At 38.9% G+C, this 25,390-nt stretch overlaps 2 protein-coding genes across 2 annotated transcripts; one reads left to right on the forward strand and one right to left on the reverse strand.

Moving 5' to 3' along the window:
* Nucleotides 1-145: 145 nt before the first annotated feature.
* On the reverse strand, nt 146-12,788 carry dgat1a (diacylglycerol O-acyltransferase 1a). The gene is made up of 17 exons (XM_080863626.1): nt 12,369-12,788; nt 10,562-10,649; nt 7,282-7,322; nt 6,933-7,018; nt 6,386-6,438; nt 5,889-5,994; nt 5,512-5,640; nt 5,102-5,176; nt 4,736-4,839; nt 4,557-4,595; nt 4,050-4,091; nt 3,859-3,903; nt 3,445-3,557; nt 3,129-3,194; nt 2,867-2,954; nt 2,582-2,644; nt 146-2,502 (listed from the first exon to the last, which is right to left on the reverse strand). The coding sequence occupies exons 1-17, from the start codon at nt 12,626-12,628 to the stop codon at nt 2,356-2,358; spliced, it is 1,545 nt and encodes a 514-aa protein (XP_080719752.1). The 5' UTR covers nt 12,629-12,788; the 3' UTR covers nt 146-2,355.
* A 339-nt stretch (nt 12,789-13,127) lies between these two features.
* On the forward strand, nt 13,128-25,077 carry LOC308385191 (TBC1 domain family member 20). The gene is made up of 11 exons (XM_080863987.1): nt 13,128-13,206; nt 13,307-13,381; nt 14,118-14,172; nt 16,014-16,144; nt 16,269-16,349; nt 16,726-16,912; nt 17,001-17,102; nt 19,581-19,722; nt 20,522-20,706; nt 21,555-21,664; nt 23,243-25,077. The coding sequence occupies exons 2-11, from the start codon at nt 13,312-13,314 to the stop codon at nt 23,407-23,409; spliced, it is 1,230 nt and encodes a 409-aa protein (XP_080720113.1). The 5' UTR covers nt 13,128-13,206; nt 13,307-13,311; the 3' UTR covers nt 23,410-25,077.
* Nucleotides 25,078-25,390: the final 313 nt, after the last annotated feature.

Genomic DNA, 25,390 nt, shown 5'->3' on the forward strand with positions numbered 1-25,390 from the left:
GCCAACAAACCACATCTTCACAGATATGTACTGTGGTGTCAAAACTCAGGGGAGGTCACCAAATGGGGGAAAAGAGTTAATGAAACACAGACAAGTCCAATAACCATATAAATGTTTTTTTTTTTTTTTTTTAAATCAAACACCACACGCTTTCAGTGACAGTTGCCTTTCCAAGATAATCTTTCTCTTCACTTTGGATTTCTGTACACATGAGCAAAACTAGCAATATATTCATTTTTACATATTGCATCAAAAACAAAACACACACCTCAACATTAACTAATATTGAAGAAACACCTTTGAACTGCTTTGGACGCCTCTTTCTATCGATTGTACTGAAGTACGCATTTTCTGTTTTTCCTCAGCAAGCTCATGTCATTTAGATACATGGTTTGTAAATGTAGAAACTAGTTTTTAGGGGAGAAAAAAACAAAACAAAAAAAAACTACTCAGATGTTAACTCTGGTGTCACACAATAACCGTATCTCACATCTGACAAAATTCAGAACTGGGTCACATTTGCAGATGAAAGTGGGTCAGACAAAAAGTGTCATTTGTGCAATGAAATACTAATAAAGTGATCAGAATGATGCTTTACTTTTGTGTTTTCAGGAAAAGAAAAATTATAGCTTTAAAACTGAGATTTGGTAAAATATTTCAGTTTGAGCTTAGTGCAGTAAATCTTAGGCTCCCGCACAAATCACCATACCATACAAAGAAGCCCACTTGCTACATAGATAAAAGTTAAACTACCTTTCCTACATTTTGGATTATATTACAAGTATTTGGCATCAAATCTAACAGCATTTTTCTTCAGTTTAAATGCAAGCATTTTCCCCTCCTTTTTACAGCAGGCACTTAGTATTCAGTAAGGAATGCCAACACTCAGTTCTATTACTGGTGCTCAAGGACAGTTTTTCCCTGAATTATGATCAAAAAGGAAAGAATGCAACCATTTTTAAACAAAAGGCTTTCACTTATCTTTCAAAGATTGATAAAATAAGAACATCTTCCTACATCAATTTATGGTATGTTATCCACACTGGCAGTAGTGTCATGTTCTGACAACATCTAGATCAAAGAAATGGACTCAAATACTGTAAATCATCCAACGTGATCAGGCTGTTTCAACTGCCTTCTTTAAATTAACGCAGCTTCAGTTTTCCCCTTTTAACAGCAACGTCAACAAGCAGATTACAGAACAGAAATCTCAGCACAAATTTGTTTTCTTTACATGATTGATACAACTTAAAATAATGCATCCATTGAAATCTATTGCTTCAGTTAACTGCATGCATCTCAAGTGCAAAAAACATTCATTGGTTTAATCTGGCAAATCAAACACTTAAATCATTAGTTTAAACACAAAATACCACATGTGATTTCAAGATGGCACAAACATCCAGCAAATACAATACTGCAAAACTATAAAATAAACTCGACAAATCAAAGGCAGTGCAGACACAAGATGATGATAAAGCCAAGGCAAGTAAGCCGGCAGCACGTGCTCTTCCGCTCAAAGCTTGCATTGATTTTGTTTGACATACAACTGTACAAATAAATCCACATCAACGTCCTGGTGCTCAGTCTTTTTGGAGAGGAATCCTTGTTTCCTTCAGTTTTTTACCTTTGGACATTTTCAATGTCATTTTTAAATATACCGTCCGTAATACTGGAAGTTATATTGCATCCAAGGATACATGCAAAAGTCAGTCTGGTCTATGTCAAGCCATGGAGATTCTTAAGTGGTTGACCAGGATGTCAGGCTTTAGCTTATAGAAGTTTACTGGCTTTAACATTTAAAAGTGTTGCCTCTGGATATACAAAGATGCTCCTCAGCCCCTGATATAGAATCCCCATTTTCATATAGTTTCTCTGGAAGAAGGATCCTGGATCCAGGCTGTAGCTTGTGCACAGTTGGCAGTGGTTCACACTTGTTGCACCTGCTGGTATGTGCATTCTTAAACATTCACTGAGCGGAGGAGTGTGTGGTTTTTATTAGTCTTCCCACTTTTAAGATGAATGTATTAAAGCAGAGGAGTCCCCAACCCCCAAAGAAGTCTAACCTTTGAGCCAATGAACGGTAGATTAAACCACTAGCACCATATATTTGTTTTCGTACAGTGGATTGCACAGTTGGAGGCTGACAGGGGTGCAGTGTGAGACTAGACAAGACTCCTAAATATCCAAAATCATTTCCTGATGGTTTTCTAATGTGCAAAAATAAAGTCACAACTTTCGTGCCAAAGCTTCAACAGCTTCATAAACATCAGCTTGCCATGGATTCCCTCGAACCTGCTCTATAATACCTCATTGGCGTGTTTCACAGACTAGTGTGTGGGTGTCTGTCCTGTGTTATGTAGTGCTCCCGTAATGAATGACATAGTAGTCATGGACGTACATCAACACGGCGATGGGCTGTCCAATTATGAGTGAGATCCACACGGCCGCGTTGCCGTAATTTCCTTTCAGGAAGCGACTTACGAACAAAGCCAGAGGAACCTGAAGGGTTTAAAAGGTCAGAGGTGAATGCATGTGTATGCCTCAGTATATAATGAAATGAATAAATATAGGGCCTTACCTGAGCCATCATTCCCATGAATGCCCACAGTCTAAACATCTTGAGAGGAACGCTCACCAGGTACTGAGGAAAGAAACAGATTCCCTTTTTTAGAACTCAGCAGTTGCATTTATAACAGTGATGCTGTAAGCTAGCAACTCTTCTTTCAGTTTCTGTGCATGCACCAGGAACCTCTGAATTTCTGCCCTCATGTAGGAATAAAACATTTAGTAAAAACAGTCTGCTTCACATACAGAAGTAAAAACAGCCATCAAAGGTGTTTGAGGCTAAATGTTGCTCAGTTACCTCATGGAAAAAGGCAGAAGCCAGAAAAACAGCAGTTTGAGCCAGAAATTTGTTCACCCCCTTCCTCAACATTGGCTTATAGAAATGTCTGCAAAACAGGGAAACAGACAAATGACTCCTGGTCTTTCTTTTTATATCTGGGTCTAACTATATATGCACTATTAATGAGACTAAAGCCAATCAAACCATGTGGCAATACTGATTTTAAATAAATAAATAAATAAATAAATAAATACTTGTCATTACAGAGTTTGCTGCTCACCTCAGGCACCACTTGTGCACTGGGATGTTCCAGTTGGCCCAGAAGTATGTGACAGTCTCAGAGTTCCTGAAATCAAGAGCAGTTTAAGGAACTGATGTCAAAACTGCAGTGCGATTTGAATCAATATTTCTAGGAAAACACTCTTTGAAACCTATGTGATACATCATCTGTTGCATTTGGAAACACCATCACTTCTACATCTGACAGACTGCACAACATCATATTAAAGTAACAGAAAAATGGAAGAAGCAAAAAAATAAATAAATAAATGAAAGATGAGAGGAGTCACACAGAAAATGTATGCTTGACGACTCACCACCAGTCCCTGTAGAACTCCCGATCTCCAAACTGCAGGAGCTCTGCCACAAAGTTCAGAGAGGAATGGAAAAACCAATAGAAGAATATTAACCATATTAGATGGTTAGGAACCTGGGAGGAGGCAGCCAGGGGGGAGGATTAGAAAAGGAGAGAGGAAAAGGTGTCTAGGTTGGTAAGGTTGAACTACTGTTGACTAACAAATGTAACTCTTGAGACCTCTTTTGAGATGAGCACAGAATAAATTTCACTTTAAAAATGTTAAAATAATACAAAAAACAAAAAAACAAACAAACAAAACAAACAAAAAACGACAATACCAGAATAAAGGAATTAATTTGAGTGTTTAATTTAGATCACTAATACTAATAACAGATCACTGATAAAGTCTCTGATGTGCAGTCTAGATACTCACAGCTAGTTTCAGCAGCCGCTCCACCATCCTAGAAAAGTCCATTTCCTTTAAGAAGTAATAAAAAAAAAAAGAAAAAAAAAAAGATACCTTTTCTTTATAAGACCGCTCCAGTTTCAGGCAAATATTTTTGACTCTTGCCTTATTGGAGCCATTGTAAGTGATGCAGTGAGTGTCTCTATGTTTATACACACCTGGAACGGTTTCATTGAGTTCTGAACACTTGGGACCATCCACTGGAAGACACAGACTTAGGTTAGGGTTTTTTTTTTTTTGCTGCTTTTCCACAATATACTCAAAGAAGAAATGTGTTCGAACTAGGCATATCACAATTTCAGATTTTCACTAAACAATGTAAGAGAATGACAGATAAACAATATTCAGCTACAGAAAACAAACTATAAGTCAAATCTAAATATATTTATTGCAGGCAGCATTTTCCGGCTCCAAGGTTTCAGCATGTGGTAATGGAGTAGAAGCAGAATGGTAACGGCTATACGGGGCATGCCAACTTTGTAAATTTGATGCAAGAATCTGCTGGTGTGTGAAAGAAGTAACTGTAGCATCAGAAAAGTGAGCAAAGACCATTGTTATTTCACGACACCCCCGATTTAAATCACACTTGACTGATCAGTTATTTAATGCATGCATACAGTGTATGATCAGCATGCTTGCCAAGTGTCTGTAAATATTCTACATACCTGCTGTATTAATCCCACCAACAACTGCATGAGGAAAAGCTGGAAGAAAAGAACACGTTAAGATTTAAACAAAACATTCACACATTCATCTCCTCGTTTGTGATTGCGATTCATTTTCTGTCATTATAATTAGGTCACCAACTAAAATTTTGGGACCGTTTCTGATCGTTTCCTCTCACCATTTCAAAAAGTCTTCTGATCAGAAACCTTTTGCGTATCCGTGGAGACCGTGGGAAGTTGAGCTGGTAGCAGAGAGTTGGTGCAAAGATGAAGTAGTACATGTCTAAAGACAAACACAAACAGGTCACATCAATGTGTCACATTAATGACTTGATCCTACACTTTCTGACTTTGATACTGGAATGTTTTAAAAAAAATTAATAAGACCTTGTGAGAAACGACATTTACTGGCTATACAAAGAGATACTCCTCAGCCCCTACTTTAACAAGTTAATATTTACACAGCAAATATTTTGACCCACTAATTTTCTTTCTCATTGTTGTTGGTAGCAATGTCCATCTGCACTAACTGTGCAGTCTGTTACCTCTGTGTGTGAGGTTGCCTGGGTAGGAGACATTGGTGTTAACCGCTGACCCGTTGGACTGTGCCACAATTGGACCTGAATGTGGCAGATGAATAGGCACAACAATTAGAATTTCAAGCATCATTCAATTTTATTTTATTCATTATGGTGTATTAAAATGAATCCACAGTAATATAGCTACAGATGCAGATCCAGCTTTCATCCACGGTCAATTGAAATAGCGCCAGCTATTCTATGAAAGAGTTGCACATGTTACTATGCCACCACTAGATGGCAGTATAAGCAAAACAGTGCAACAAATCTCTGCAGGTATGAATCATCTACTGAATTCATTCACAGATACGAGTCGTTTTGTTGACCTTAGTCACAATGATTCAACGGCCCAGCAGTTCCTATGCTAATATACTTACACGAATATGATCGTGTCATTCTTTTAGCTTTGGCTTGTCTGATTTCTCTGCACCACTTGTTGGAGTCCATGTAGGAGTACAGCTTGAGAAACAGCACTGTGTAGGTGCCTAAGGAGAGCACACCACCCACTGACACAGACACACACAATGTACGAGTCACTAGCAGTGTGCAATAGATGACATGGTACATAATAAATAAATAATGAACCAAGCATAGCTGGGTATGTGTACAGATTGACTCACTGGCTCACTCATATTCACCTTAAAGTACTTGACATTATTGCTCTCATTTGTTCTAATTTTCTAAACAGAAGACCCACTCTTGTGTAAAAAAGAATAAAGCATAAGAGAAAAAAAAAAAAAAAAAAATCATGTACCTGGTGTGATGGAGGTCACAGTGAGTACTGAGGCTGAAGGAAAGATTAACAAGGATGTCAGATTAAACAAGTGAAGAATCAGCCCTGTAGTTTCGGAGATTGTGCCCTAGAAAGAATAAAGGACAAAAAGTAAGCAATATTTTATTAATACTTTCAGTATTTTTTCTCTTAAGGAACTGTGCTATCTAATCTGGATCAGCTTCAGTGTTCTTATCGGATTTAAGAGCAGGTATAAAAAGAGGTGGCGCTGTGATGTTGAATTTACTTTGAAGACTTCGGCAACTGAAAAGCACCTGTTTCAAGCACACATGGGAGATCACAGAACGACAACCTTCTAATCAAATCCACTTTCTTTGTACTGTAAGAAAACAGTGTTATCACATCAACAAATAAGCTTACTGAGGTCGAAGAGTCCCAGACGAAGAACTGAGCATCACAAGTTAAATGAAAATTTAATACAACACAGAAAAACACATCATATTCGTGTAGGGACTTACCACAGCCAGACGCCGCTCTATGTACAAGGCTGCTAATATGAACACATTGGACACTAAAACACAAAAACAAAAACAGTACTCAAACTCTATGAGATGCTATGCCATAAAAATCAAAATCAATCATTACTCTGTTTATTTCAGTCACGAACTTCAAAAGAGAATTTGAAGAACATTCAAATATGACCTTTGTTTTAAGTTCTGCTTTCACCCTAGTACTGATTACCTGTGTTGTAAAACACAGACTGCATCAAGAATCAACTGTATCCAAGTAAATAAAATCTGAACAATCACCAGCAAAATATATTATACACAGAGGCTCACATGAACTGCACTTCTATGTGGCAACATTGCACATATGAGCCACTGAAAAACTTAATTACTCTGGATCCATTTACATCTTTTGTACTTAAAGAAGCTGTTAATAACCACTACACAGCAATACAACTACAAACCATGTTTGTGAATTTTATCATCTCAATCCTAAAGTCACAAATAAACACAAAGTTGTAACTCAATAACCGTGTGCAGTAAAATTAAGGCTCCGTACCAATGATTAGGCATGCTGCTGGCCAGCTGTAGGGGTCCTTTAAGAAGAGGGACACTACTTGGATAGGGTCTACCAAGATGCCATACCTGAAGAAGGAACAGAAATATATTTTACAGCTATAGGAAGTCATCTCTTAAAGTGATGCAAAAGGCTGGAGCCTGTCCAAGCTGATGTGGAACAAGAGGAAATAAGCTTCATAACCTAAGACCTGGAACAAGCTCATGCCTTAGAACATCTGTACTGCAGCAACAGTTCAAGTTGTTCTGGACGTGAAGCAGTTCTCAATATGTAAGCTCTTGTTGATTAAAACCCCCCAATAACAGCTACATAAATATAGGTGCATACTCACTTTATAATGTTCTCTAAGAAAAGTCGCGCATTACTCAGCACCTGAGAAAGATGCAACAGGACACAATATTAACATGACTCGTACTATAGAAATATTTCAAAGCATATTTTTCAAAGTTGTTCTTCATTAAAAAGCTGCAAAAAACCCCAAAAACAAAACACTTGTCTGAATCTTCAACGTGCAGATGTAACCGTTTGTTTATACACATTGAAACTGTTGCTATTCAAATTTGATGAAAAAACAAAACAAAACACATTTATTCTTATGCTGGAATTTATTAAGGAGGAGGATATTAGAAATAAAAATGTTAGCTGCTGAGTTATAAATAGATTAGATCCTCAGCTAAATTTAGCCACATGTTCCTGCTGTTCACATTGACACCCTGCTGAAGTGCACTCTGATAGAAAGTGTCGAGCAAAACAAGTTTATTATTAAATTGTATATTTAAGTTCAGAGTCCAGCTTCATCTCAGCCATCGGGGCTATCAGAGAGTCTAAGATAACGCTAGACTTTGCACAATTTAAAGAAGCAACATTATATATGGGATCTGTACAGTTCTAGTTCATTTTTATATTAGTCACTTAAGCTAGTTAAGATAATGAGGACATTTGGTGTATGACACTTAATGGGGTCATGCTGCAGTGAATATCCCCACCAGCTTGCCAAACCCCGGCAGCAATGTGGTTTTGTCTGTAGTCCAAACCAGTAACCTTTACTTTAGTAACCTTCAGCACAGAGGAGGCCACTGTAGCATGTCACACATTTACTGTAGCAACGTTTTGTAGAGAATATTGCAACATTGAAGATTTTCAAAGATTTGCCTTTTTCCTGCAGTGGAAACAAGGCCTACTTGTTTCCACTGCAGTGTTTTTCATTGTTACTGTTTGCCCTTTCTATGCACACCATTAAAATACTGATGGGACGTCAGTTTTCAGCACAGGATATTATAAGTCATAGGATCAGAGGGTCATAGGGTTCTAGGGAGGCTGAAGTAACAGTAAGGGCTGGGTACAGGGGCAAAATCTCTGCGCTCTGGGAAGGGTGAAGGAAAAAGGTTAATATGTCCAAAAGCTACTTTACTATAGTGTATGTTATGTTTGTTATCATTTGTAATGTTCTAGAAAATGAAATGCTATTAATAATAAATTTTTTTCGTCACATAATATACAGCTATCAAACTACACTATAGAACTATTAAATCAAAATATTACTTCTATCCACTTGTACTTTCTTTGAACAATCTATAATGCAAAATGAACATCCCTCTGTCTGATCTGGTGGATAGTAATTTTAACAATGAAAGAAGCCACTGATGCTCACTGAACCTGGCCTCTGGCAAAGATGCCCTGAGAAAACAGGTGAGAACAAAGATCAAATCTTAAAACAGGCTTTACGTCACAGTGCACTGACCTTGTCAGCCTGTGGCCATATAAACTATTTACATGGTTTACTTGTCTGCAAATCACTTGGAACAATGCAATGAACCATTCCAAGTCTCAGGTACTCTTCCCATATCTATGACCAACAAGCTCAATACTGTGTCTTAAACCATATAACAAAGATGAAGAAGAACTGGTCGCAGCCATCTGTGCCTTGTTAGTAGCTAATGAAGTTTTCCAATTGAAAATGAACAGGTCTGATTTTGGAGAAGGGGGACACCTTAAAACCAACATCTGGTATGCAGCTATTTGCCAAGCAGATGGGTCTGCAGCAGAACGAGCAATCTTCTCTTAGAGGTCTCTATAAATGGATCATGATTCATCAGGTCAAGTCAAGTTGGCTTTATTGTCACTTCAACCATATGCAGTTTAACAGTACACAGTGAGGCGAAACAACGTTCCTCCAGGAACCAAGGTGCTACATGCAACATAAATTTACAACATAAATTAACAGAAAACACTAAACTAGCTAACTAAGAGGCCTAGTTAGCTGGCTAGCAGAGACAAGACAGACTTTCATAGAACTGATAACTGTTAAGGATGTTGGCTCACTAAAAATTTACAGTAAAGAAATCACCACAATATTAGATATGGGTCCAGTTAGATCAAAGTTAGAGCTGAAGCATTTTGAGTCAATCTTTTTGGAAAGAATCATCACGAATGATCTCCAGAGTTCTAATTTATTTATTTATGTTATTTTGCAGCTTTCCCCACATGAATTAAAAGAAAGATAAACACCGTCTGAAAGGTCCTACGGACAGTTAGCGAAAAAAAAAAAAAAAAAAAAAAAAAAGTAAACACTTTTTTTGTTTACTAATACTGTTAAAAAAAAAAAAAAATCTACATACCTTGGAGCAGATGACCTACTCAATAAGACTCCAAAATGAAATAGGAGAGACAAGATAGGAGAAACAGTGCCATTTAACCATTGAAAGAGATTCGCTGTCATTATATGAGGAGAAAGAAGTCCTCTTTTTTTCTATTTTACTGTGATTCTAATCCCACAACCTCTTGTTTTTTTTGTTGCATGTTTTGCGTGATGCTCATTTATTTTTTTTGCCCAATATACAAAACTCAAATAAAAACTTAAAAGACAGGACCCTTTTACTGTGAGGAGAGAGTGTTAACCACTGCGATGCCACGCTGTCCTAAATCACTAATAAAAGGAAAACAATTTGGCAGCAAATTAAAGACCCTCGCGTAATATAAGCCCACCTAACAAAGTTCACTTTTGATGAGAAAGTTCAAACAAGCTCACTGAGATTAAACTGTAGCTTACAAACACGCCTCTTATCAAAAATATAGAAATATCTACAAGAAATGGCAACCCAGGCCAGAGCAAAACCAAAAAAAAAAAAGAAAAAGAAAAAAGTACTTATGTGGCTAATCTGCAAGTGTTATGAGAGATAACACAAAAGTCGATTTATCAGCGTTCCTGCAGACAACACAACAAGTTAATGTGTCACAAAAAGTCAATGTAACAACAGGTCTAACAGCAAGCCCAGAGGGATGTGTACTTTGTGTGGGCTGGAACTTTTGTTTTGCTGCAGTAGTTTGGAGTTTTATACACTTTGGATGGCTGAGTGGCTGAGTGAGTGAGTGAGTGAGTGAGTGAGTGAGTGAGTGAGTGAGTGAGAGAGAGAAGTGGCAAAGAATAAGAATAACCATACATGAGCTGTTGAGATTAGAGAGTAATTCTTTGAGATTTCTTGCATGAGCCTTGTCCAGACCAGTAAGATTTAGGTGAATGAGGGGTCTAACTTTCTAAATGTTACAGTTTTCGAAGCAACGGTGGCATACATTTTCATTTCTGCGTGGACATGTAATGAGGTTTAACTCACCAGCATGACAACACACCAGTTGAGGATTCCTCTGTAGTTGCTGTAGCCGCTGGCTGAGCTCAAGAGAGACTCCTGTAGATTGTGACACCTGCAGAAAAACACACAGTCGTTCACCATTAAATTTTAGACTGTAATCAAATGATTAGCACTCTTTCCTGTCTCACTGTCTCCACAAGCTAAGGGGGGAATCTAGTTAGGGCAACAGGATTGATTTTACAACTCTTACAAAGCACCGATAACTCAGAGTGAGTCATTTATGATTAACACATTGAGAAATCCTTCAAAAATGACACACGTGTGACTTCATGTTGAGGACCAGCTATGCTGAACTTCCTTTACTTAGCTTATTTTCCTTGATGGACCGATTACCACTTTCTTGGTGGTAATGCACTTAACAACAATGTGGTATAATCTGACATTAAAGTTAATATCAACTCCAAGTTAGGATCAGAGGGAAATTATTTAATTTCTATACCAGCTTTTACGTGGATGAATCACACACTGCAGTTAAAAGGTTTACATAGCACTGCCCCCAATCTATGCTTTAGAAAACTGAAGCGTTTCATCAAGAAACCATAAAGGAACTTTTACACAGCCATAGGTGATAAAGGGTGAACGAGGACAGAGGAGGAGAAGACTGGTCAGAGGAAAATGGTTAAGAGGTGAGGAGATTGAGCAATAACAGCGAGTTAGGAAAACTGTAGAGAGGGCAAGAGGATGGAAAAATAAAGGAGGAAAAACCAAAGTGGTTTTTAACATAGTGCCAGGACACTCACTCAGCATGAGAAATGTGCAGAAATGCATGCAAACAGTAGACATGCTATCGCCAAAGCATGTGTCACAAGAACACATCACTTGCCTACGTCAGCTGGCTGGGATCCAATTAAAATAAAAATTAACCACAAATTAAAATCACCTTCCTTTTACTGGGTATTAAAGTGCCGTATTAGGACCCTGGCCTTCACACCAATTACAAGGATGTAGAAATTCCATGGGGTAATCAAGAAGGCATGGCTTCAACCTAAAGAAATGCATGCTTTAAATAGGTAGGCAGATCTGAGAAGCTGGTGTGGTGCCCATAGGTAGAAGCACGGGCTATTGTTTGCAGCAAGGTCGGTCATACCCTACCTGTTCTCCTGACACACCCTGTATACAAACTCAAAGCTACCCTCTGTTCAACAAGTGAGTGAGTGTCCTGCCAAAGAAGTCTGTTACTACTATTCATTTTTATATTGCTTCAAAATTAGAGACATCTGAGACAAACTCTCCATCGATCTGCTGACTATTTTCTTAAATTATTTATTATTGGCCTGGCAAAAGAGCAAACTCCAGCTAATAAAAAAAGCAAGCAATGAAAGTTATGTCAGTTTGTTTATAAAGCTGGAAATAAAAAAGCTCCCCAGACCTGTGCCAGACTCTCACAGATTGCATTCATGCAAGGCTATTAAAGAAATGTAGAAAATGCAGAAAAAAAACAGGGGATGAACGAAGGCAACTCAAAAGGAGGCATTTAAAGCTTATGGAAATGTTAAGATTAAGTGCAACTTTTGGGTTTCTGCAACTCTTTTTTTTTTTTTTTTTTTTTTTTTTAAATGCCCACTAGCTCAAGAACAGCTTTGTAAGAAATAAGTACCAGCTAACCTGTCATGAAACGGCAATTAAGCTACTGGAAACAATGGAGGAAAAATAACGACTCTGGCTAAATTACACATGAATGAAAAGGGGAGGAGTATGAGATGTACCCCTCTGCTAACAATTTACCGTTAACGTCTGTACGTAATGCTGGAACGTTAACGTCAAAGGTTACCTGAGCTTTTCGTTGATATCTTCTACCGCACTCCTCTGTTTCTTCGGACTGTTTGCGAGCTGCTGCTGCTGTGTTGACTTCCCCATTTCTTTCTCCACATTGCCGTTATTGTTCGCATGCTTCTGGACCTTGTCTGCGGCTTTTTCTTTAGCGGAACACGGTGGAGGTTTCTCCCCTGCGTCTTGCCTCTTGGTTTGCTTGGTGCTGGTTGTCCTCCTCCGGCGGGTTACGGGCCCTCTCGTCTCGGCTGTTTCGCTCATTTCCGCGGCTTCAGTCACGCTGTTTCTACCTGCTCGACATTGTTGGTCAAACTGCCCGCCGCTCGTTTGTCCCTCAGTAACTTCACAACAGGAGCTGAACAAACAGCAGCGGGATGTTCTTCCTCCTGCAATGTGAGCGCTGGTAATGAGAGGGGCGGTTCATTACGACGGCTCAAGGTGCATTTGTCAGAAGGGTTGCCAGTTCTGTATTTTCAGCTAACATCCCCCGTTCGTAAAGAAAAAAAATAAAATAAAGCAATCACAGTGTCCTGTCCGTTTTTTCTTTGTTATTTGCAATTACGATACAAACACTCACTTTTTCCTTATAAAAAAAGTTACTGCATAAGAACATTTCTGTCTCAAAATTTATTATACAAAGTATAATTGCCTGTGTCGCTCACATGTATGGACTACAAATCTGTGATCAAGTCAGGTTGCAGTGCGAGTGAAAGGAAAACCAATAGTATACGTCGGTTTGGTCACGTGGTATTTCTGACCAATTGCATTGTAGCTGAGAACGCTCGCTCGGTTGAGTTAAGTAGCGACAGCTGTTGAGGGAAGCTTCGTCGCTGGGACAGGTATTTTCAGTGTTTTTTCACCTGTTTACATACATATTTTTAATTCTTTAACTCACATATGTTACGGTGTAAACTCGGAGATTCCGTTGTCTGCTTTTAGAGGGAATGAAAAGACTCAAGAGGAAGAAACAGAACGGCGGAGTTGTGGTGAATGGGAATGGATCTTTCACAAGAGGTACGCGATGACAGCTAACAGACTTTGTTTTTGAAGAAGAGATACTACATTCAGTCGCTTAAGACGTCTTATTTTAAAGTTATACCGTTTTATTACGATGGCTGCTTCGATAACATCTGTACGTGCAGGCAAGCAAAACTAGACCAGACTAGACTATGTAGCTAATTCTAATTTAATCTAATATTACTGCAGTCAAGTGATAGCAACTAAAAATGTGCTGCTTTGTTTACAAGAGGGCAAACTTTAGCTGCTTGCGTGGCAGCCTGTCAGGCAGACTGGACTGCTTGGAAATTTACAGCTGACAGTCTGGCAGGGAGGAGACGGAAAAGGTGCTTTTGGTCAGCGATCCAGCAAAGCTGATACTTGTTTTGCGTTTAACTCACACTGGCTGCAATCTAAAGCATAGCATTTAGATAACTTTATGATCATTGATCCTAATGGCTTTGCTTGCGTAAATGACTTTTAAAAAAGGCAATGTCTTTTAGTATGAAATGAATGAAGAAACACCTGGTTTGTCTGTGCAGGTTAGTAAAATAAGTATAAATCTTTGGGTTTACCTTCAAAGCCATAATAGTGTGATTTTTAAACGTGATCCTCAAGTCTCTGTCCTTATCCATTTTTCTTCCCCCCTAACTTTCTTCTCTCTGTGGACGCTCTCGCACAACTCTCTGTTTCATCCATACCACTCGCTTTTACTTTGTTTTCTTACACCTCCATCTCTGCCTGTTTGTTACAGAGCCAGGTTGTGGGAGGAAGCAGAAGCTGGCTGAGATCCATCAGGCTTTGATCAGGTTAATATCACAGTGTGTCTCTAGAGTGTGCTTACTCCACAAAAACTGGACATGCACATTTAAGCAGATGAAGAGCAATTTTACACTCTTGAGCTATGTGCTGCCAGTCATGGGACATCCAGATTTGTGTATTATGTTCTTGGAGTGAAATAAAACAGGAAAATAGTTGCTTCAGCGAACATGAAAAGCCTGACAATCTTCTTCATCATTTTAGAAGCCTAAAAAGTGGATCTTCTTTTCAATATTTTCTATGGTAATAAATACCTCAGATAGTTCTACAACTCCAGGGCATAAGGCATATTTCCACTGGAGAAATCCCCTCTACCTTCTTATCCAATACACTATTTCACAATTAGATGGCACTAATTTATCAACAGACAATAACTTTTATACTAACATGATTGCACATGTGGTGATTACTCTGGTGTGTTCAGGAATATTATGATGTAATCATAAGGACCTTTAAACTGTGTCCTAAAATGTGTTATACAGTTAAGTCTACACGTTTTTGGGTAGTGATACATTTTTTTTCTAATGTTGCCTCTGTACATCACCCCAGTGAATTTCAAATTTAAAACTGAAATAAAACAATCAAGATGTGATTGAAGTGCTGACTTTAAGCTGTAATTCAAGGGGTTTCACAAAGATATTGCATTAACTGTTTGAAAATTATAGCAGTTTTTATAGCTAGTCCCTCATTTTCAGCAGCTCAGAAGTAATTGGACAATTGACTGATTAGCACTTTCATGGCCAGGCAAAGCCTGCTCCCTCATTAATTCATGACAAATTACACAGATAAAATATCTGGAGTTAAATCGAGGTGTTCAGTCAGGAGTTGTTCATCTGAATTTAATTTAGAAGTCCAAAATTGATGTTGATGAAAGTGACAGGGGCCATCATTAGTCTGAATAATCCCCAAATAAACCTATCAGAGAGCGAACACAGGAACTTTAGGAGTGATCAAAATCATGTGGTTCATCACTAGCCAGTGAATTCACTTGGCAAGATGATGCCAAAACAAGATCTTGCCAAATCAAGAACACTCTCTTTGTGAAGTAGGTGTTTCATTCTTAAGGTCTTCAATCAAAAGACACCTTCATGAATGGAAATGCAGAGGGTTTACAATAAGGTCCAAACTACTGGTTCATTCAAGAATTGTATTAGACTTTTCTAGAGAACATCTAAAAGAGTGGCAACAGTTCTGGAAAAAAGATGAAAATAAGATTAACTAGTGCCAGAATGATGGGGAGTTAAGTATGGAGAAGTAGAAAACCACTCATGATCCACATTATCTGTCAAACACAGTGTTTACTATGTTATGGTATGGGCATGTATGGCTGCCAGTGAACGCGGAGCACTAGTCTATAGTGATGAGACTCTTGATTGAAGCAGCAGGGTTCATTCTACTCAGATTCAGCCAAATTCTGCAAAACTGATTGGACAGCGGTGGGAATTCCAAAAGGGTACTGCAAAAACGGCTCAAGAGAGAATTATTATTATTTTGGGGGGATTCTCTTCAATGACCAAGTCATATTTGGTCATGCACATGTGTTCTAGACTTCAGGCAGTAATTTTTAAAAGAATTTTTATTAAACTACTTAAAATGACTCCAATTAAATTTTAGCCTGTGAGAGTAATTTAAATTAAATTAACATATAAATAGTGCTGACCTGTTGAACATAGTAATTTTTTAATTCTACAAAAAATGCATTAGCTGTTTTCTTAGTTTATTTAAATCAGAGGTAGGAGTTTCTAACTGGTACAAAGGTACAAATTTTAGATACTATGAGCAGACTGTAAGTAATATAAAAATTGTCTAATTTTGGCTTTTGAATGAACAGTGATCCAGTGGACATTGAGACCTTGAGGAGAGCGGCAGTCAGTAAAGGAGGACTGCTCACTGATGAGCTAAGGAGAAAAGTATGGCCCAAACTACTGAACATAAATGTCTATGAGCTACCACATAAACCTGGTTAGTATACACTTAACTTAATGCGTGGTTAGTGTTTGATGAACTGCATAAATAAGTAATAAATTAAGTGCTCCTAGTGCAAACAATGCTAGCAACAATAAGGGAAATATTTCTTTTGTTTTAGGTCGAGATGTGAGGGAGAACCACAAAGACTACAACCAAGTAGTCCTTGATGTCAGGAGGTCGATGAAGCGTTTTCCGAAAGGTGTGTGTGTGTGGGTGGGTGTGTTTTATCTCTAAAGATAGCAGCATAGCGCAATGTGCCATTTGTTAAACTGTAACCCTGACCTTACAGCAACATGGAGTTATCTTGTGAGTAATTTATAAACCAAGTTTAATCTTCACAGGAGGAGTTCCCACTTTTTTGAGCTGAGAGTGTTGTTGTATTTTAAATTCAACAGCACTACTGTTGTTTACAGAGTCAGCAAGCACGTTTGCCTTTAAAATCTTGCAACATAGCAGAATGAGGCCCATAGAAAACACTGGATTCTGTATTCTGAACTCTAATAATCCAATAATAAACACTTTCTAGTGTCACTTTTTGGATTACATAAATGCACTGCTCATTTGCTCTTCTGCAGGTATGCCAGCCACGGAGAGAGCAGTGCTTCAGGAGCAGCTCATCGACATCATACTGGAGGTTTTGAAGCGTAACACTCAGCTGCACTACTACCAAGGCTACCATGATGTGGCCGTCACTCTGCTGCTGGTAGTTGGGGAACGAATGGCCATCGCCTTGTTGGACACACTGTCTAATTATCACCTCAGGTTGGATATTTTATTTCCTGATGATTCTCATACTTTTATGTATAGTTAAAATGTTTTTCCAACTTCTGCAAGTCTTCTCTCTGTGCAGGGACTTCATGGATCCTACCATGGACAGCACCAAACACATTTTAAACTATCTGATGCCTATTTTGGAGCAGGTTGATTTGGAACTGCATGACTTCATGATCAGGTACAAAAAGTAGTGACCACTAGAGGGCACCACAGTGTTGGTTTTTACCTATAATGCTTACAGGGAGAGAAACGGCTAGTGTATTTGCAATTGAATTAAAATATTACTGAAAACACATCAGCAGTTGGAGTTCAGCTATCAAATGGTACAACAGCCTGTCTGTCCTGCCAAGGTGTACACCACATTTAACCTTATTTGCGAGATAAAGTTAAATGTATTTTACTAGTGAATTCACCTAAAAATGATATATGAACAATTTGCAGTTTGTTAAAACACAAAACAAAGGACGTCAAGAAATAGCCAGCTGCTGCAGATAATGTGTGATGGACTGCGGATGGGAATGTTTGCAAATCAATGAATCGAATCACCCTTTAAAGTATTTTTGATGTGTGCATGTCTGCAGTTTTTTTTTTTTTGTTGTTGTCTTGTTGCCTGTTCATAATTGATACTGTACTGGCAACTTCCATATTTGCAAAATACCTGTCTACTTGCATACATGCTGACATAAACAGAAAAAGCACAAAAAACAAGACATTGCACTTGGAGAAAGACAGCAGGATAAACAACACCCTACTTCAAAGTTTCAGTCACCCTTTCTGCTGTGCGCTTCCTCTTCTCCTTGTCTGTCTTCTTATCTCTGCCTCTTTTATTCTGTACTTGTTCTTTTGCTCACCTTTATTTTTCTTTCTCTCCTGCTTCATTTTCAATCCCTACCCAACCCATCGCACATGCTCTTTGCCCTTTGCTCCTTCCCTCTATCGGTCCCTGCTTCTTTCCATTTGTCAGTCCCTTTATTTAGCACGCATTTGTTCTTTGTCGCTCAGTTCTCCTGTCCAGTATTGATCGGAAACTTCTAATTTGTTATTTTACTTGAGGCACAGTAGCAGGATATATGAGGTTGAAGAAAACATACTTTTCTTTCAGTTCTGTATTTTATATCTCAAGTGTTCAGGATTTCAGGATTATGACATATGTATTAAAGGCAATGAGTGGGGAAAAAAAGCTTTTGACCAACTCAGATCCAGAGGTTTTCTTTTTTTTCTGGTTTTGATCCACATGTCCTGTGTCATTGGATCACTTAAAACGGGCAGTCATATATTAAGAAAGAGTGATTGTACGTTCTCACTTTTCATACTTGACCATATGTTTAAAATGTGACTTAAAGGCATGAGTCAGGCAAACAAGTCTGACCTTTATTGTGGTCAAATGAATATTTTTTTTTTTTTGGGGGAGGTGGCTTCCCAAACAATGAAAGGTTCAAATGTGTCTTGTTATTTCATAGAAATTTAGGTGATAATTCATTGACTTCCAAAACTTAAGAAGTGGCCAAGAAAACAATCTGGTCCATCTTTAAAAAGAAGGAAAACATAGTCTAAGTTAGCAACACCAAAAGGCCCGGAAGACCAGATAAGACACTTGATTTTTACAAATTCTTTCCTTGGTTTAAAAAAAACAAAAACAAAAAATATCCTTCAAAATATCTAACCAAGTCAAGAACATTCTCCAGGAGGTAGGTGTGTCATTGTCAACGAAACGTCCAAACCACTGCTTACACTTAAGAACAGAAAGGCCAGATTAGACTTTGCCAGAAAACATCTAAAAGAGCTCTGGAAAAAGGAAACCAATATGAACTCATATCAGAATTATGGAAGAGAAGAGTATGGAGGAGGAAAGAAACAACCCATGATCCAAAGCAGACCTCATCATCTGTCAAACATGTGGAGGCAATGTTATGACATTGGCATGTATGCATGCCAGTGGAACCAGGTCACTAGTGTTTATTGATGATGTGACTGCTGATAGAAGTAGCAGGATAAATTCTGAAGTGTACAGAACTATATTATCTGCTCAGATTCAGCCAAATATGGATGCTACTTAAGAGTCCAAAGGAAACTGCAAAGCAGCTGACAAGTTTCTCAAGACAGAGAAAGTGGAATAAAATCAAGGTCTAACAGTACAGGGATATTTGATGATGTTCTTTCAGTCCCCGTTTGTAAAATGTTAGTTTCTCAGGTTGCGTTTGAGCCTCTGATCTATAAAAATGCCTGCAATGTCTAAATAGTTGATTAAATACTTTTCTGTAAGACTTCTTGAATTACAGCTAAAAGTGTGAACATTAATCACATATTAACTATTTTTTAATCAAAATCTGCTGTGGTGGTGTACAGAGGCAACACTGTACAGTATATACTGTTATGGTTTCATAAATGTTTCTATTCTTGGATTTGTATTAAAATCTCTTTAATGTGGTCATCTGCTGCACTAAGACCCAGTGTAAATAAATGGGGATTATTTTGAAATGTGAATGATACAAAACCAGTCTAGAGAAGTCCGAGAATAAATAAATACAAAATAGTTCAGAAAGGATCAAACAGGGCAAATATGAACGTAGATATATGTATAAACAGGGTTACAAAAAAATAATCAAATGAAATGTTAAAATAAGGTAACATGATGAAATGTGCCTTTTGTCTTTAGAGCGGAGGTTGGAACCATCTTTGCACTTTCCTGGCTCATCACATGGTACGGCCATGTTCTCTCAGAGTTCAAGCATACCCTGAGACTGTACGACTTCTTCCTGGCCTCACATCCCCTGATGCCCATCTACCTTGCTGCTACGGTATGGGCGAGAGCCAATGAGGTTGTTTTGTCAGTAATCCAGAACACGTGAATACATGTTCACACACACACACACACACACACACACACACACACACACACACACACACACACACAGAGTGAGGCAGAGTACTGTGAAGTCATCAGACTAGTTAATTAGATACTTCCTAATGAGCAGATGAGAAAGAGGGGTACAGAGGGAGGGATTAAAGAGGAAAGGGAAAAAGAATGAGCAGAGAGAGCTGACTGATGTGAGAGCTTTAGTAGGAAGGACACGGAAACAGATTACAAAGGGAAAACATTTTGACTTTTTTCATCTGCTCCTCCACACTAACTGCTGCATGCCATACATGCGTGTTACTTCCAGCTGGATTGTTTCTGTCTGCTGAAGTATGTTATGTCGAGAGTGTACACAAGTCCTTTTGTTCCTTTGTGTTATTTAACTGTAGAGTCTGTGCATTTTGATTAGTGGCTTCTTGTTTGCACTTGAGGATGTTTTTGTGTGTGTGTGTGTGTGTGTGTGTGTGAGTGTGTTTAGAGGGGCTGGGCAGAGGGAGAGCTCTGTTTGAAGTGTGTGAAACAAAGCAGAATGTAGTTCATGTTTCCTCCCAGGCAGAGTACAGCGCACAGCATGGGGCTTTAACTCTTCATCTGCTTATCTGTCTGCAGTGTACTTACTGCGCCTCACAAACAACGCAAGCTAATGTACTATATATGCAGTCTAGTATTCAAGTGTTACCCAGAGTGATCTGCTTTAGGGTTAAAAGTTTTAACTGGTGCATTGCTCCTCTTCTCCTCAGATTGTGTTGCACAGAGAAAAGGAGGTGAAGCAGACAGAGTGTGACATGGCCATGGTCCACCACCTCCTCTCTCGTATCCCCCAGGATCTCCCATACGAGCTTCTGATTGGCCAGGCACAGGACCTGTTCGAGAAGTACCCTCCATCATTACTGGCCAAGCGGGCAGCACTGCAGTCTCGCAAGAGGTGAGGGCACACCATTTTAATAAAGTTGTTAATTGGGCATTACTATCCCCTCAACCCACTCCTCCCTAAGCCAGGTTCTGCAGGAGGTTTCTTCCTGTGTAAAGGGAGTTTTTCCTTCCCACTGTCGCCAAGTGCTTGTTCATAGGGAGTCATCTAAACTCTGTATTATTTTAGAGTTTCTATCTTACAATATGGTAAAGCCCCTTGAAGTAACTGTTGTTGTTATTTGGTGCTTTGTAAATAAAATAGAATTTAATTGAATATTTAATAAATGCAGAAAATGCATGTAATGTAATGTCATTCCTTCAACAACTGAGAGTTGATGCTCAATAAGCACATCGTGACTGGCTCGGTGGTGCTGCTAACACACACAGGACATTTAGTGTGTGTGTGTGTGTGTGTGTGTGTGTGTGTGTGTGTGATTCTGTGTGACCATTTTTCACATTTTTAAACTTTTTAGGGGGTAGTCTTAGAGGCATGATAACAGTCTCCTTTTCAGTGTGTATCCTCAGCCATCAGTCGCTTTCTGCCTGTCAGTGTCCTTCGGTGTGGCTCATACAGTCATTGTTTAGGGCATGAAGTGACACAAGGCCTTGACTGACACACTGAAAGATACTGTCTCACCATACATTACCCTCTGAGCTTCCTATACACATGAGATATTGAGTTAGCAGTTCTCTGAAATTGTCTACCACTCACTTCCTCGCCTGTCTTTTTCCATCACTTTATTCATCAGACCATCTTTTCACATCATTCCAGTTATCCATGCTTCACCTTAGACCTGCCTCTGTTCTCCATCACTGACTAAATCTCCCTCTACGTTCCTTCTCTTCCTCTGCTTTCTTTAGCCGGTCCATCAGCACCTTCCAGGCATTTCAGCTCTCCACCCTCCACCAGAGGCCGGACTCTGTTCTCCAGCGTCTCACAAAGGCCCAGGGCTCCACCACCTCCAGACACGGTAAAAATAGCCTCTGTAATCTTATTACTGACTCTGAAGGAGGTCTTCACACATACAGAGTACAGACATGTAGATGGTTATGGTAAAAGTAAATTCTTTGAAGTTGGCATAATAATAATAATAATAATAATAATAATAATAATAATAATAATAATAATAATAATAATAATAATAATAATAATAATAATAATAATATTATCAACTGTGGAACTGTATGAAGAAAATTTGTTGGATGTTGGATCCTCAGTTTGTTACATTTGTTTTTTCCACCTCATGTAAACACAATTCTTCAAAACAAGGCAACAGCAAATATGCCATCGCCCACAATCTCTGCACCTCCCTTTGGGCCAATCAATAACAAGTAAACAAATACTGTAGCACCCCCATCAGACCAATCAAGTGCAAATTTGAATATGGCAGAACAGAACAAAAAGATGCATTATTCCCGTAGGTTTTTAGCAGCTTGTATAAGATGAACACGCAATCACAAACATGTTGTATCATTCCCCTCAGACTAAGCAGAGTAATATTAAAGCTTATTTACACAATTCCCCATAGTTTCATCAAAATTCAATTACAAGTGAGATGAAATGCATAACGGACACACAGAGGGCCGATCTATAGAACCACCTTCTCTGCCTCTCATTAACTATGAAAAATCGTCCTTCACCTTGTAAGCAGTGGTTTTACAACACTATTGTAACTCAAGTCCAATTTTAGCTGATTTCATTGATCAAAGATATACCATGTGTTTGAAATCTTGGGGGGTGGGATTGCCTTTCTTTAGTATTTGCCGTTTTTAATTGATTCAAATTGCAGCCACAAAGGATTCAACAAAAATGGTGGATAGACACACTGGGAGTGATGGAAAAGGCAAAAAAAAGTCAGAAGTCAGTCTGTTTATTAACACTGGCTTTCCATTTTGGTGCAGTGTTATAGGATTGTGCTGCATAACTATAGATGCAAAACACTTGAAACTTTCACCCAGAGGTGCCAATAAAAACTGACTTCATGTCTGTGTTTAATCACTCTTTAACACAGCCACCTCTAGCTGTGGTTGGCACTGCAAATGTATAGAAAAGCTGTTTTACCTTTGTTCGGTTAAATTTGCCGCTCAGAACATTGAATTCCCAGAGCGGTTGTTATATACATGCCAATTTAAAGAGAGATCTACGGTTAAATACGTGTGACATCACCACCACCCAACAGTTTTATAAAATGAAACAAAACTGAGAAGTTTAAAATTCCACACACGAGGTCTGTGTTTAAATGTTAAATAATGCACTATTAATGCAGCCTGGCAGGAAACCTCCACGAAGCTTAAAATATTCAATTTTCGCTTAAAGTGTTTTTTGATTTGTGTTGATTTAACTCCATGGACATTTTTAGAAGATGTAGTCTGTTTGTTAGTGCTGAAGGGTGAACCTAATATTTAAAATAGTAGTAAAAAAAAAGTCAAACTACAGCATCCAAAATAATCATAAGACTGAAGCAGCTCCTTTCTAAATTTTACAAAACCGAAATATTGCAGTTTTTGTGCTCCTCCTTATTCTGTGCTCGCAACCTCCTGACACGCAGGCCTGGAAGCTGCGTTGCCCGGGGACCGAGGCCAGCTGTGGAGGAGGGGAAACAGGATGGTGAAGATGGCAGTGTGGGGGCTGTCCGCGACACTCGGGGCAGCCGTGTTCGCTGTGGCTCAGACCGCCATGGACTGGGGACCTGAGGCATTACTTCAACTGTTCTGACGTGGCGGTGGCGGTGGTGGGAATACAGACTATTCAGCAAGAACACTGACACATGCAGTATAGGTGCACATTTTTACAAACTTGAAGCTTATCTTGAGATGGTGAAGAAAATGAGGAGGAACAATATTGGTGCCAAACAGGTTGTTGCCACTAAACCACGTTGAACAAGCATGCTGCTTGTTTTCTATAATTCAGCCTCAGGATTCGTGTGTGTGTGTGTGTGTGTGTGTGTGTGTGTGTGTGTGTGTGTGTGTGTGTGTGTGTGTGTGTGTGTGAGTGAGAGCAGGATACCTGAAGTAGAAAGCCAAACCGGTGACAAAGAGATGAAGGTCACAAATGGGTGCAAAGCAAAAGGGTTAGTTGTCATTTTGTGGCTCTTACAGTCTGGGTGACTTGCTCCTATATAGGAGGGGATTATGCATGTCCCCCTGTCAGCGGCCCTTTACATAAGGATCCGTCCGTGCACGTGAAACACTAACACATTTTTGCTGTTTCAGGCTGCTGCTATCTATTTCTTGTCAGCTGACTATTTTGCTGATACTTGTTTTTAGTTCGTCCTGCCCGGTTTGTGTATTTCTGTTAAAGTGTTTCATTTGCTTTTTAGATCAGCAGCAATATCTGAGAGCCAAAAGTGCCCAAAGCCAGCACAGTGACACATGAGTACAAATTATTAAAGAGCGGCGTTTTCTGCTAAAAGCTTCTAGTTACTAGCAAAGAAGGGAAGTGAAAGAGAAAGATGGAGCGATGGAGGTGGAGATTTTTCTTGTGAGCCTTGTATTAATTGCTTTACTCCAGGTGGCAGCCAGTTAAATTTACAGTAGAGCGTGACACACCAAATGAGCTTTTGCGCTATCAAAATATGAATGTTGCACTCAGTAACAAGGGTCGCTTTATGCAAGCAGTGATACTTTTTGGAAAATCATTTAGCAGGAGGTATTGAAGCAGTTTTTTTATGTTTTCAGTTGCAGTTTTGCTGCTGCTTGCTGCCCACCGCACTGAGTGAATATGGGGAAGAAACCAGTACTTTTACATTCCTAAAATATTTAGCAGGTTTGCGCTGACATCCACCCCGAACAGCCATCACTAGAGCAAAAATACCTCATCTTCATCTTTCTGCAGCTTAAAAATGACTGTTTAGCTTTAATCAGTGGACAATTTGAACAATTTCTGTAACTGAAAGATTTTTACGTAAATATATTTGTTTGTGCATCTCCCCGAATAGCAACACACATACTTAGATGCTGTTAATGCCAAAGCTAATCACAGAGTTTCATAGCCTGAAAAGCGAATATTAATAATAGAGGCCGCTTCCACCTGAGGTACACGCGTGGGTGTGTGAGGGGTTTCCTTCCAAACAGCGATGCATGCTCTCTGTTAGACTTAAATAATGAATAATTAATCAGCTTTTACAAGCATGTACCGAAGCTTCGCTGAAGTCACAACACTCCCCAGCCACCCAGCCTATCCCCGCTGCTTCCTCTGTCATCAGATATGAATGTATCACATGTTTGCACAGCTCGCCGTGCAGTCTGCCCTGTTGATTTCTTCTGCGTGTGAAGTCAGCCGTGCACAATCAGTTGTGTCTACAGTTTCACTGTAGTAAATTAGAGCTTCTGAGCCCCAAGCATTCATCACGGTGAGATAAGTTAATCATTATATATATATATATATATATATATATATATATATATATATATATATATATATATAAAAAAAAAGAATAAATCAGAGGAAAATACCCCACAAACTGTTGACTGGGTCTGCAAGTCAGTCGGTAATCCTGTGCTGGTTGATCAAATAGCCTGAGCTGTACATTTGATTGTCCAGTATAAATGCATTAAATGTGCACTTGTGCAAAAAGCGAGAAATGGGAAATGTTAGCTTTAGTTGCAGGCCAGTTTTGTTTCTTTTAAAAATGTTTGGGTCGTCTGTGTTTTTATCTATTAATGTTTTGTTTCATTCTGTGCCTCATTAACAGTCA

This window comes from Rhamphochromis sp. 'chilingali' (genome assembly GCF_963969265.1).
Source record: "Rhamphochromis sp. 'chilingali' genome assembly, chromosome: 17".
Taxonomy (NCBI): Eukaryota; Metazoa; Chordata; class Actinopteri; order Cichliformes; family Cichlidae; genus Rhamphochromis; species Rhamphochromis sp. 'chilingali'.